Source organism: Macaca fascicularis, chromosome 6, assembly GCF_037993035.2.
Source record: "Macaca fascicularis isolate 582-1 chromosome 6, T2T-MFA8v1.1".
Classification (NCBI taxonomy): Eukaryota; Metazoa; Chordata; class Mammalia; order Primates; family Cercopithecidae; genus Macaca; species Macaca fascicularis.
In genome coordinates, this window is record NC_088380.1 from 164,533,017 (window position 1) to 164,546,750 (window position 13,734).

At 42.0% G+C, this 13,734-nt stretch overlaps 1 protein-coding gene across 1 annotated transcript; it reads left to right on the forward strand.

Annotated features, from left to right (window-relative positions):
• The first annotated feature begins 2,741 nt into the window (after positions 1–2,741).
• THG1L (tRNA-histidine guanylyltransferase 1 like) lies at positions 2,742–11,343 on the forward strand. The gene is made up of 6 exons (XM_005558398.5): positions 2,742–2,948; positions 4,148–4,324; positions 5,848–6,017; positions 7,118–7,206; positions 9,463–9,570; positions 10,895–11,343. The coding sequence occupies exons 1-6, from the start codon at positions 2,758–2,760 to the stop codon at positions 11,054–11,056; spliced, it is 897 nt and encodes a 298-aa protein (XP_005558455.1). The 5' UTR covers positions 2,742–2,757; the 3' UTR covers positions 11,057–11,343.
• The last annotated feature ends 2,391 nt before the right edge of the window (positions 11,344–13,734 follow it).

Consider the following 13,734-nt stretch of genomic DNA (forward strand, 5'->3'; position numbering starts at 1 on the left):
CTTTATTTCAATGTTACAATTTTTAAAGCTATTTAAAAAGTGCATTTGAGAACACCTGTTAAAATCCTTTATATAGCTTGATTATAAACCATCTTGTGAGAAGGAACAAAGCAAGACAACAATTGTCTGTGAATGACAAATTTCTATTTGTGAAAGACAAATTGTCTGTGAATGACAAATTTAACCATTTTTATGGTTAAAAATATGACTGAGAGTTTATTTATCTTCATGGTTTACAATAACTTTACCTTTAATTATGATTGATAGCATATACTTAGACATTAGAATTTTAGAAATCCCATACAATTTTGTAACATATATTAGTATTATTCATCAAAATATAACTTAAAGAAGATTGGATATCATTTTGGCAATCTCATGTGACTAAACATATCAAATGATCCTATTTACCTCTTTTCTAAATGTTTTGGAGTCCTCTGAACCAGCCAAAAAGCCAGGCATCAGGAAGGACAATTTCCAGATTGCCATAAATTATTTTGCCAAAATGATGACTCAAAAGGCAAAAACCTTTCATTAGCCTATACTATGACATGAAAATTTTGTTCAAAGCAAAATTTGACCCTTGCATTAGTTTATTAATGTTAACCCCAATTCATTTACATGAAACCTTATAGATTATTCCATTTAATCCTAACCAATTTGACCATGAGGTGAAAACTTTATAAACCTTTTATAACCCTTTTACTAAAGGGCAGATTAGCATCTTAAGACCTCCTTGCTATGCTTTTATTTTAATGCTTAACTTATGTAACAAACATATAGATGCTATGAGAGAAGACGGTGTAGTGCTTCTACTACACATTTCACTGCAAAGCAACCCAAAGCCACTTGGCTTATTTTATAATCAGTCCATCCCTGATGCGAGTCTCATCTCCCACTGTAGGGTGGGGATGGGGAAACCCCGTTTCTACAAAAAATATATATATACAAAAATTAGGCGGGTGTGGCGGCATGCACCTCTAGTCCCAGCTACTAGGAAGGGAGATGGGAAGTTCACCTGAATCCAAAAGGTCTAGGCTGCAGTGAGCTGAGATCATGCCATTGTAGTCCAGCCTGGGTGACAGAGTGAGACTCTGTCTCAAAAACATACAAATAAAAAAATTAAAAATCATGAATTCATATTGATAAGTAATTTTGAAAAATTCACCTAATGAAAGTAGGGCTCCTAGAGGAGGTAAGATTTGGTTGTCTCCTGGTCAGCTTGGAGAGAGGAGTTTGTGGAAGTAAAAGGCGAGGAATGATCACCTACAGAAAACTGACTTCACAGCAACACAAACAAAAGATGCAGGATGTCATAATTTGTCTTGGTCCTGCCACATATGTGACCTTATGTAAATTACTTTTTTCTCTTTGAGTCTCAGATTTCCCCTTCGTAAAGGTGAAATCCCAGTTCCTCTTTTACATCCCTCTGATGTTACTGTGAGCATCAAAGGCGATGATGACTACCATTTGTGGTACTATTAAGAGGATATACACACATACTGATATAGATCCCTGCATGGATACACAAAAAACTGGTAACAGTTACTGCCTAAAGTATGTTGTTAAGAATCAGTGAAAGACTTTTCACTACATATAAAAGGATTTATATTGTTTGAATATTTTTTTCTTTAGAGTCAGATTCTTGCTCTGCCGCCCAGGCTGGAGTGCTGTGGCTAATCATGGGTCACTGCAGTCTCGAAGTCCGGGCCTCAAGTATCTTCCCACCTCATCGTCCCCTAGCTAGGACTACAGGCATGGGCTACCACGCCTGGATCATTTTTTTCTTTTTTTTAGGAACAGGGGTCTTGCTATGTTGCCAAGGTTGGTATGAATCTCCTGAGCTCAAGCAATCCTCCTGCCTCTGCCTCCCAAAGTGCTGGGATTACAGGCGTGAGCCACCGTGCCTGGCCTGAATATCTTTCTTGAGGATGAAAAAAAAAAAAAAAAGCAAGTAGGTAATGCATTTGAAAGTGCTTTGTAAATCACAAAATATGACACAAATATTAGGATGTTATTGTTACTATTATCCACCAGCAACAAGATATCAAACACTGGTTCTGTGATTATTTAATGATGAAAAAGTTGAATAAATTTAGTATACCCATATGTTGGAATATTGAGTTCATTTTGCTTTTAAAAATCATACTTTGGAATAATTGATATTGGCAAATGCTCAAGCTGAATGGAAAATATATAAACATTGTATACGTGAATAATTCCAATCTTGTGCATTTCGTGTGTAAACCTACATACACAAAAAGAAAAAAGACTGAAAGGAATCATCCACAATGCTTTGAGGGGGAAGATGGAGAAACAAAGTGTTAATTTTCTTAACTGTACTTTTCGTGTATTCCAGATTTTCTACAACGAGTTAATAAATGCCACTAAGAAAAGGGGATATATCACAGCTACACCTTCAAACGTCAGAAAAAGAACTTTTTTTTTTTTCTTAGGTAGGGGTATGATTTTGATCTGGGCACTAACGGGGACACTGATTTCGCTGGTGAGTCAAGACCAGCAGATAAAAAACAATTTTTAAAGACCTCGTGAGAGTGATTTGCCGCAGGAAGGGAGGAGGAAGAAGCAGGCGTGGGAAGTGCTAAAGGAGGAACCTAAACCTCCATCCTCTTCCCCCGGGAGGTTAAGAACTACAGGGAGAGGCGAGAGAGACTATGACCGCCCTACGGCTAGAGCGGCCGCGAAGAGAACACTTCCGGGGCGGGGCTATCTGGCTCTTTCCCTTCCGCGTGGAGAATGTGGGCCGCCTGTAAAGTTAAGGTTCACGATTACTTGGCCACCACTTCCATCACTCTGAGACGGTGCCTGAGATTGGGGGCGACCATGGCAAAAAGCAAGTTCGAGTACGTGAGGGACTTCGAGGCTGACGACACCTGCCTGGCCCACTGCTGGGTGGTAGTGCGGCTGGACGGCAGAAATTTCCATCGGTGAGCGAGCTCGGCCCGGGGCGTCGCGGTGCGCCAGCGCTTCTGGGAAATCCGGCTTCTACCCTTCCAAATCGTCCCGGCAGCCCCAGTCACGGTTACCGGGGTAACGCGGTAGCCAATGAGTGCGCAGCATGGAGCATCGCCCCGCCCTGCGTGTTGGCTAGGACAGTGCTTGAACGCTGGCTGTTAGCGTAATTAAATGGGCGACGTGCTCCCCTGATGAGGATCCCGCTTGGAGTGCCCGTGTTAAGTGAACAGAGACCTGTTAGCAAGGACATGTTGTTAAAAGTCACTCTCATGCACAGTATTTAAGCTCTTAAGCCAATCGCCTAGCTTTCTGTTAGATATCTTTGAATGCTGACTGTTCAGAAGTCTGTGTAAGCCTTGCTTGTGGGCAATACTTATGTCTGTGCTTCATTATCAGTAACAGGCCACATGGATTATTTTCAACAGAGAGTCAGAAAAAAAGAGAAGGCTGGGCGCGGAAGGCAGGAGGATCACTAAAGGCCAGGAGTTGGAGACCAGGTTTTTGTTGTTGTTGTTGTTTCTGAAACTCTGCCATTACAAAAACAGAGAGAGAGAGAAGGAAAAGCAAGAGAGAAAGAAAGAAAAAGAAAAAAAATTTAATTTGCCAGGCGCAGTGGTGCACACCTATAGTCCCAGCTACTCGGGAGGCTGAGGTGGGAGGATCGCTTGAGCCTGGGAGGTCAAGGCTGCAGTGAGCGGTGATCGGACCATTGAACTCCAGCTTGGGTGACAGAGCAAGACCCTGTCTCAGAAAAAGAGGGAGGGGGAGAAAAATATAACAGAAAGATGGAAATTTAATTTTTAAAAAGGGCTGCATTATTAATGATCATTATAACTAACATTTATTGAGCACTTACTAGGAGCTAGGTATGATTGCTTTTATCTTCCCTCTAATCTTCAGGACAACCCAATGAGGTAAATATTCTTTTATTCCCATTTCACAGAAAGGAGAGTTGAGGCTTAGCATTTATGTCTGTTTTTCTCAATTTCAGGGCAGGAAAAAAACTAAGTTCTGAAGGAAATGGGTCAGGTTGTGGCTAGTTGAGCATTTGGGTTCACAGTGCTGTTACATTATCTTCCTCCAAACAGCCTCTGTTATCTAGCAACAGAGCTTGTTGTTAATGACAGGCTTCCATCCATGCTTTCTTCCCTTTTCTCTTCCCCCTACGAAGGTTTGCTGAGAAGCACAACTTTGCAAAACCTAATGACAGCCGTGCTCTCCACCTGATGACCAAATGTGCCCAGACTGTGATGGAAGAACTAGAGGATATTGTGATTGCATATGGACAGAGTGATGAGTACAGCTTTGTGTTCAAGCGGAAAACCAATTGGTTTAAAAGAAGAGCCAGGTAATTCCATGAGCTTCCTCCTTTCTTCAGAATATTTCCTACCAGCATTTGGTTTTGTTTATCTTAATCGCAGACTTACAGGCTACAGATGATGTCTGCAGTATTTGTAACTGCAGAGTGCATGTATATTTCCTGTTTAGATTGTTGTACTTCCATCTGATAGCCAAGCATTCTGTGTGCCTCTTTATCTGATTCTTCCCCCTCATGCCCCATAAGACTAGTTTCTAGACTGACCTGGCATTGAACATTAAGATTAGAAACAGAGACCATAAGAATGCAATATTCACAAATCATAGGTTGGCTTTAGCCAGTGATAGTCTCTACATACATTGCATTACACTATTCCTTAAGGGGGATCTCATTATAAAATAGACAAATCTGATATTTGATTTGGCAGTATTTTGAAATGCTGTATGGGAAATAAATCATACAATGAATTGGTTTTTTCTTTCTTTTTTTAATAGAGGTGGGGTCTCTCTGTGTTGCCCAGGCTGGTCTCAAACTCCTGGCCTCAAGCAATTCTCCTGCCTTGGCCTCTCGAAGTGCTGAGATTACAGACGTGAGCCACCATGCCCAGCCTGAATTGGCATTTTTTTTTACAACAATGGTTTCCGTCCACACAAACAGGTCAAGCATGGTAGCTCACGCCTGTAATCCGAACGCTTTGAGAGGGCGAGGGAGAGGATTACTTGAGCCCAGAAGGTTGAAACCAGCCTGGGCAAGATGGTGAGACCTCATCTCTACAAAAAATTTAAAAATTAGCTAGGCTCAGTGGCATGTGCTTATATTCCCAGCTACTCAAGAAGTTGAGGCAGAAGGATCCCTTGAGCCAAGGAATTTGAGGCAGCAGTGTGCTATGATTGTGCCAATGCACCCCAGCCTGGGGGATGGAGAGATTCCATCTTTTAAAAAATAAAATAAAATAAAATAAAAAGATACCCCTTGAATCATAAATTCATATCACATCCTATAGGGAAAAATTTAGTATCGGTAGATTACTTAATAGAACTGGAAGGAGAGGCAGGCTGCATTTAAAATATGTAACTGGCGGGTGTGATGACTCACATCTGTAATCCCAGCACTTTGGGAGGCCGAGGCGGGCAGATGACTTGAGGTCAGAAGTTTGAGACCAGCTTGGCCAACATGGTGAAACCCCATCCCTACTAAAAATACAAAAATTAGCTGGGCATAGAGGCCTGCGCCTGTAATCCCAGCTACTTGGGAGTCTGAGGCAGTAGAATCACTTGAACCCAGGAGGCGGAGTTTGCAGTGAGCCAAGATGGCACCATTGCACTCCAGCCCAGGCAACAGAGCAAGACTCTGTCCCAATAAAAGAAAAAAAAAAAAAAATACAGAACCAAGGTATTAAAATGGTGTTTCTTAGCCAAATGCATTTCATCTCCTGGCTTTCTGGGCAGTTTGTGTTATCTCTCTGTGGTACCCACAGGTCTTATCAGGGTGTTGAATTAATTCCATGTATCTTTCTTTTTCTTGCTCCACCCAATGTGCGTTACATTTTCAAGTAAGTTCATGACTCATGTGGCCTCCCAGTTCGCCTCCAGCTATGTGTTTTATTGGCGGGATTACTTTGAGGACCAGCCCCTTCTGTATCCCCCAGGCTTTGATGGAAGAGTCGTGGTGTATCCCAGCAACCAGACCTTAAAGGACTACCTCAGCTGGCGACAAGCAGATTGTGAGTGGCACCAAATAAACACGTGTAGTTAAACCACCAATTCAATGCCTTGCAGGTGTTATTATACAGGATTGGCTCACATATACTTTGTTTTGACATATACTTTGTATAGAATGCAGTATGTATTTTTTCAATTAAAGTATTTGAAAAATTAAATTTTATGTAAAAACTCCTTATCTCTATTTTTTTTTTTTAAAGACAGAGTTTCGCTCTTGTTGCCCAGGCTGGAGTGCAGTGGTGCGATCTCGGCTCACTGCAACCTCCACCTCCTGGGTTCATGGGATTCTTCTGCCTCAGCCTCCTGAGTAGCTGGGATTACAGGCAGGTCTCACCATGCCCAGCTAATTTTGTATTTTTAGTAGAAATGGGATTTCTCCATGTTGGTCAGGCTGGTCTTGAACTCCTGACCTCAGGTGATCCGCCCACCTTGGCCTCCCAAAGTGCTGGGATTATAGGCACGAGCCACCACACCCGGCCGCCTTACCTCTATTTTTTAAAAAGATCAGATGTGGCAATACTGGATCTGCATTCTTAGTACTGGACAGAGCCTGTGCAGTGGCAGCTACCTTTACACACACACACATGCACACGCACACACACACACACAAATGCTAGTGTGCCATAGTCTCTGCCATTCCCTGTTGTTCCTCTGGGGTCACCCACTGCTTTACACATTTATGTTCATGCCAGCCTCAGTGGGTATTTGAATTGTGACCCTTGCCTTATGTGACTGTGATGATGTTTGTGAGACTTTCACTTGCTTGTTCTAGTTTGATTTTTCCAGAAGAACTGGAAAACAGATTGGAATAATATAAATCAAATAACTTCTAAAGTATTCCTAGGATTAACACACAAGTTAACAGATTTGTATAATGTATAACTAAAATGACCAAATAAAACTGTTGTTAGGGAGGAAGTTTTTTTTCCTCCTGCTCCTTCCCTCCATGTTCCCTGTGTAGGACTTCGGGCAAGTCAGTAAATGTCTCTGAGATCTCTTTACTTTGAAAGAGGAGAGGGTCAGGGCTCTAGTATTCCTTGAAGAATGAATATTGAATAAAGATTTTATGTATATAAACATTACTATTTTGTTCTCCTCACAGGTCACATCAATAATCTTTATAATACAGTTTTCTGGGCACTTATACAACAATCTGGACTAACACCAGTACAAGCCCAAGGGAGATTACAGGTATAAAGATCTTACTACATTAATACTTAACTGGAGACGGTTCGCTGTAGGCTCTCCCATAACTTTTTTTATGTTAACTTTACGTTTTTTCTTTTTTTTTTAAGATCCCTTTACGGCTTTGTTTTGAAAGGATGTAAAAATCATAATAGGAGCAGTTCTGCTGCCTGCTTGATCTGTAATCCTGGATGAATTACTGCTTCTCCCTGAGCCTTTGTGTTCTTGGTGGAAATGGAATTGACGACACTGGCTCTGCATTCCCACGTGCTAACACTTGCCTGAAGCCGTTTATGACTGTATGACTGCGTGACTGCCGTCTTCAGTACCGACCTTTTTTTTTTTTTTGAGACACAGATTCACTCTGTTGCCCAGGCTGGAGTACAGTGGTGTGATCTCTGCAACCTCTGCCTCCTGTGCTCAAACGATTCTCTTGCCTCAGCCTCCTGAGTAGCTGGGATTACAGGTGCACGCCACCATAGCCAGCTAATTTTTGTATTTTTAGTAGAGACGGGGTTTCACCATGTTGGCCAGGCTGGTCTCGAACTCCTGACCTCAAGTGATCTGCCTGCCTGGGCCTCCCAGAGTGCTGGGATTACAGGCGTGAACCACCACACCCGGCCAGCACTGACTTTTTGTCAGTCCCACCAGGCCTCTTCCCTCATTGCAGTTTTCCCTACTGGGCACCTGTAGTTTCTTGGGTTTATGACCTCTGTGTATGGGAAGAGTTCGTGCTGAGTTTGTTACTTTCATAAATGTCATGACAACTACACACATCATGGTTCTGTGTAATTTTATCCTTTCTGCCTCAGTTCTTTATAGGTAAAATGTAGAAAATTGTAGTTTCTATCTCATAGGTTTATGGTGAGAATTAAATGGCATGATGCATGTAAAACAGGATATTATGAAGCACCTTGTAAGTGCTTAATAAATACTGGTTTTTGTTATAACAGTGCTACTTGTAGGATGACTGTGAAATGAGGTAATGTGTTGTAACATCTTTTATATGTATTTTATTTTATCTATTCATTTATTTTTTGAGATGGGTTCTCGCTATTTTCCCCAGGCTCGTCTTGAACTCCTGGGCTCCAACAGTTCTCCCACCTCAGCTTCCCAAGTAGCTGGGATTACAGGTGCATGCCACTGTGCCCAGCTCTAACAGTTACTAATACAATGCCTGGTGCATTATGATTGCTCAGAAAATGGTTGTCATTTTTAATAATAGTAATGATAGAGATTTGTATATAGCAATAATAGGAATACTGGGGCCTGGCGTGGTGGTTCACACCTGTAATCCCAGCACTTTGAGGAGGCCAAGGTGGGCGGATCACCTGATGTCAGGAGTTCGAGACCAGCCTGGCCAACATGGTGAGACTGCTTCTCTACAAAAATTAGCCGGGTGTGGTGGCACACGCCTGTAATCCAGCGACTCAGGAGGCTGAGGCACGAGAATCGCTTGAACCTGGGAGGTGGAGGTTGCAGTGAGCTGAGATTGTGCCACTGCTCTCCAGTCTGGGCAACAGAGTGAGACTTTGTCTCAAAAAAAAGGCATACTGGTAGGTATATCCAGGTTTGGAAGAGTTAAGTTCAGATTTTGATTCTTTGTAGAAGAATAAGGACAACCTTTTAACTTTGGGCAATTTATATAACCTTTCTAAGTTTTACTGGACCAAATACATAATATGTACTCAGTTAGTATCACTTCCCCCTACTCCCTTTCAGTCTTGACTTGTGAAGCCAGTGTTTGGTATAGGAGAGAATTTTATCTAAATAAGATCATAATTGCCCTTAAGATGAAAATTCACGGCCGGGCGCGGTGGCTCAAGCCTGTAATCCCAGCACTTTGGGAGGCCGAGACGGGTGGATCCCGAGGTCAGGAGATCGAGACCATCCTGGCTAACACGGTGAAACCCCATCTCTACTAAAAAATACAAAAAACTAGCCGGGCGAGGTGGCGGTGCCTGTAGTCCCAGCTACTCAGGAGGCTGAGGCAGGAGAATGGCGTAAACCCGGGAGGTGGAGCTTGCAGTGAGCTGAGATCCGGCCACTGCACCCCAGCCTGGGCGACAGAGCAAGACTCTGTCTCAAAAAAAAAAAAAAAAAAAAAGAAAAAAAAAGAAAATTCACTAGTAACTATAAGATGTTTGATAAAATCCTTCCACCTCTTGATTGTGGAAGTTTAGGTTGTGGGTCTAATGGATAGTAGCATTAGGGGAGAAAGAAGACATGCAGAGCTTTTAATATCTATTTTTATTTCCTCAGGGAACTCTTGCAGCAGACAAGAATGAGATTTTGTTTTCTGAATTCAACATCAACTATAATAATGAGCCGCTGATGTATAGGAAAGGGACTGTGTTGATATGGCAGAAGGTAATGCTGTTATGTTCAAAGAAAAATGGAAGTCAGGAAAAAAGAGCCTGTGCCCATTCCAAGCTGTCCCCTCTTTGCTGCGTGTATGCGGATGTGACTCCAGTTGCTAACGCAAACCAGATCCTTTCCAAGAGGAGAGGCCATAGATTCCTATTTTTAATTACATTTAGTCAGTCAGTAGTGGTCCAAAATCTCCCATACATAAGTAGAATTACAGAATTTTAGAATTCGTGCCTTTATTTTTCTGTGTTATAAGCTTTCCTTGTATCCAATAAAATCCTTTTAAAAGGATACAGTACAGGTATGAGGATTTGTACATTCATAAAATACTTAAAAAATACTTTCACACTGGATAATACCATTAAATGGTCTCTCCATCCCACGACAACTATAATATGAGGCACTAAGAGATGATGTATATGAGGGTTTGTTATTTTCATAAATGTCATGAGATTCCTTTGACATTCATACTTAATATTCTGTAATAAGTCTGTACATTTACCTATATCCTTAATTTTACCAATATTTTCTCTCTGTACCAGCTGTGAGGCATAATGATTTCTCTAAATTTATTTCCTTCCATGTGAAGTGTTTTTTTTTTTTTCTTTTTTTTTCCTGAAATGAATGTTTTCAAGTACCAAGGAGTACCTTGAGAGCTAGTCATTCCACTGGCAACTCCAGCTCTTTGAGGTTTTCAAAACATTTGGTCTTTGGTACAGACTTGGATACCTCTTAATGCAGGTGGAAGGTAAGAAACACCTTTAATTCTATAGTTATTGCTAATGAGGAACATGGAATCCTTTCTTTGTTCCTAAGATCGCTTCACTATAGTATAACTTTTTTTTTTTTTTTTAGACAGAGTCTTGCTCTGTTGCTCAGGCCGGAGTACAGTGGTGCCATCTCAGCTCACTACAACTTTCGCCTCCTGGGTTCAAATGATTTCTGGCTAATTTTTGTATTTTTAGTAGAGGCAAGGTTTCACCATGTTGGCCAGGCTCATCTTGAACTCCTGACCTCAAGTGATCTGCATGCCTCAGCCTCCCAAAGTGCTGAGATTACAGGCGTGAGCCACCATGCTCGGGTAACATAACCTTTTTAAAACTATTTTTAATTATAAAGAACTTCAAGCATACTGAGATTATATATATATGTATATATACACACATACATATATGCGCATATATATACACATATTTATATCTATATATATCTCAAATCTGGCAGTCAGAAGTATATGAAGATAAGAAGTTAACTATCCCCACATCTTTTCTCTCCCAAACCCACTCCTGAGTTAACAATGTCACTACTTTATTTTTACTTGTAGGTGGATGAAGTGATGACAAAAGAAATTAAGCTGCCAACAGAAATGGAAGGAAAAAAGATGGCAGTAACCCGGACCAGGACAAAGCCAGTGCCCTTGCACTGCGATATCATTGGGGATGCTTTCTGGAAGGAACATCCAGATATTCTAGATGAAGACAGCTGACCCTTCGCGCTTCAGTTCTGGTGTGCTTAACCATGCAAGCCCTCCCACCTCCCAGGGCTCCTTGCCTTAGGTGGCTGTATCCCTACCACCCAGAACACTGGTGTGAATTACACGGCTCAAGTTGGGAGGGGAACAGGGAAGGAAGGGATGGATGGGGGTGGTGTATCTTGTTCTGTTTCAGCAGAACACCTTGTTTGCAGTGTTGGAACATGGTTCCTTTGGCAGAAGTGCTTTTTTTTTTTTAATCGCAGTACTATTTTTATAAAGCAAGAACTATTTCATGCCTTGGAGAATGAATCATTTTTAGATTGTGACATAAATCTTGTAAAAACCTGTCAGTTCTTTTCACCTATGAGAGAAGAGGAGCCCAAACTCTCGCCCACCTGTTCTTAACCAGAAAACCCACTGACTGAAAATCTCACCTCTGCCACCCATCTACTTGCATTCATCTTTAGCAGGCCTCAAGATAAATATGGGTTAATGCCTGCATGATGCCTCTGAATTCAGGAATTGCAGGGAAGACTCAGGGCTTTGTGCCAATCGCCAAGTTGACAGCTTTGGCTGAACAAATGAGTAGTGACTTCAGTGTCCTTGCGTACACATTCTGTGGACTGATTTAATGGCGTTGTCAGCATGATTATCATCTTCTAGCCAGGGGCATAGTTTCCAAGGCCATTTACCTCTTTCTAAGAAGAAACAAGTATGTGTATATATGAGAGAAACAAGAATGAGTGAATGAGGATGAAGAAACATTTACCTCATGTACTCAAGATATTTCAGTTTTAAAAGTCACTTTCCTATTAAACTTCCTGAAAAAGATTCTCACGTAGCCTCTATGTAATCAGAAAAATGACATTTGATTTCAAGAGCAGAGGGGTAAACATGCTCCTGCTAATCAACAGGTAGCAGGTGTCAGGGGAGTCATAATGTTAGTAGCGCCACCTTCTGTTGGGTCAGTGGAGATGGGTGAGGAGCAGCAGAGAGCAGCAAGGATCATCACATGCAGCCAAACTTGGCCTCTGAAGGGGGAAGGTAGTGGGAATAGGTGAGAGAACTCACATTTTTCTTTTGTCCTGGTTTTATATTTTGGAGGGAAAGGATTATTTGGCCCTATTGAGAATCAAGAGGCCGGGTGCGGTGGCTCATGTATGTAATCCCAGCAACTTGGGAGGCCCAAGCAGGCAGATCACCTGAGGTTGGGAGTTCGAGACCAGCCTGACCAATGGGGAGAAACCCTGTCCCTACTAAAAATACAAAAAATTACCTGGGCATGGTGGCGCATGCCTGCAATTCCAGTTACTCGGGAGGTTGAGGCAGGAGAATCATTTGAACCCAGGAGGCGGAAGTTGAGGTGAGCCAAGATTGTGCCGTTGCACTTCAGCCTGGGCAACAAGAGCGAAACTCCATCTCAAAAAAAAAAAAAAAAAAAAAAAAAAAGACATGGCTGGGCACGGTGACTCACACCTGTAATCCCAGCACTTTGGGAGGCTGAGGCGGGTAGATCACCACGTCCAACATGGCAAAACCCCGTCTGTACTAAAAATAGAAAAATTAGCCGGGCGTAGTGGCACGTGCCTGTAATACCAGCTACTCAGAAGGCTGGAGCAGGATAATTGCTTGAACCTGGTAGGTGGATTTTGCAGTGAGCTGAGATCATGCCGCTGCACTCCAGCCTGAGTGACAGAGCAAAACTATCTTAAAAAAAAAAAAAAAAAAAGTAAGCAACAACCCATGTCCCAGTGCCTCGTCTTGCACTGCAGAATTTACATCTAAGAAGAAAACGTATTTTTCAAAGGGCGGTTGCTGGCCTCATCCTTCAGTAATTGACAACCCATCTGTTGATGCCATTTTTTCTCTTCCTGTTCTCACTCCACAGAAAGAGGAGATATGGTTCTTGTTTGGTAATTGCTACAATCTCTTTGAGGAAAGAAATAAAGATGTCAACTCCTTTGGCTTGCTTTTTCATTTATTTTTCTTAGACAAATAGACTATATGATATCTAACTTTTGTGTATATCTTCGGGTAGCCCAGGATACACATACCCTCATCATACCAGTGGTTCACAAACTTCTGGATGCAAAAAAAAAAAATTACTTGGAATGCTTGTTTAAAATGCACGTTTTTGGCTCCTCCCAGCCCCCAGGAAGGTTTGAAGCTCAACAATCTGATTTTTTTTTTTTTTTTTTTTTTTAATTTGGAATCTCGCTCTGTCAGCTCACTGCAACTTCTGCCTCTCGGGTTCAAGTGATTCTCCTGCCTTAGCCTCCTGAGTAGCTGGGACTACAGGCATGCGCCACCACGCCTGGCTAATTTTTGTATTTTCAGTAGAGACGGGGGTTTTCACCACATTGGCCAGGCTGGTCTCGAATTCCTGACCTCGTGATCCGCCCGCCTCAGCCTCCCAAAGTGCTGGGATTACAGGCATGAACCACTGCACCCAGCCAGTAATCCAATTTTTAGCCCCAAAGGCTTCTGATATGTATGGTTGTCAATATACAGCACCTTGGGCAGCAAGGCCCTCAGTATACTGTGATAGGCTGGGTGGGAAGTAAGATAATGTAGCTCTTGATTGGCAATTTTAACTTAATGGTAAGTTGACAGCATTTTATATCAAAATACAGAAAAGTAGGCATTAGAGTACAAATTTTCAAGAAAACCACCTAGAGAAACGTGCTTTC

Coding starts and splice junctions, on each gene's coding strand:
- THG1L (XM_005558398.5), top strand. CDS start 2,758: ATGTGGGCCGCCTGTAAAGTTAAGGTTCACGATTACTTGGCCACCACT. Junction 2,949..4,147: donor GACGGCAGAAATTTCCATCG/GTGAGCGAGCTC, acceptor CCCCCTACGAAG/GTTTGCTGAGAAGCACAACT. Junction 6,018..7,117: donor CAGCTGGCGACAAGCAGATT/GTGAGTGGCACC, acceptor TTCTCCTCACAG/GTCACATCAATAATCTTTAT.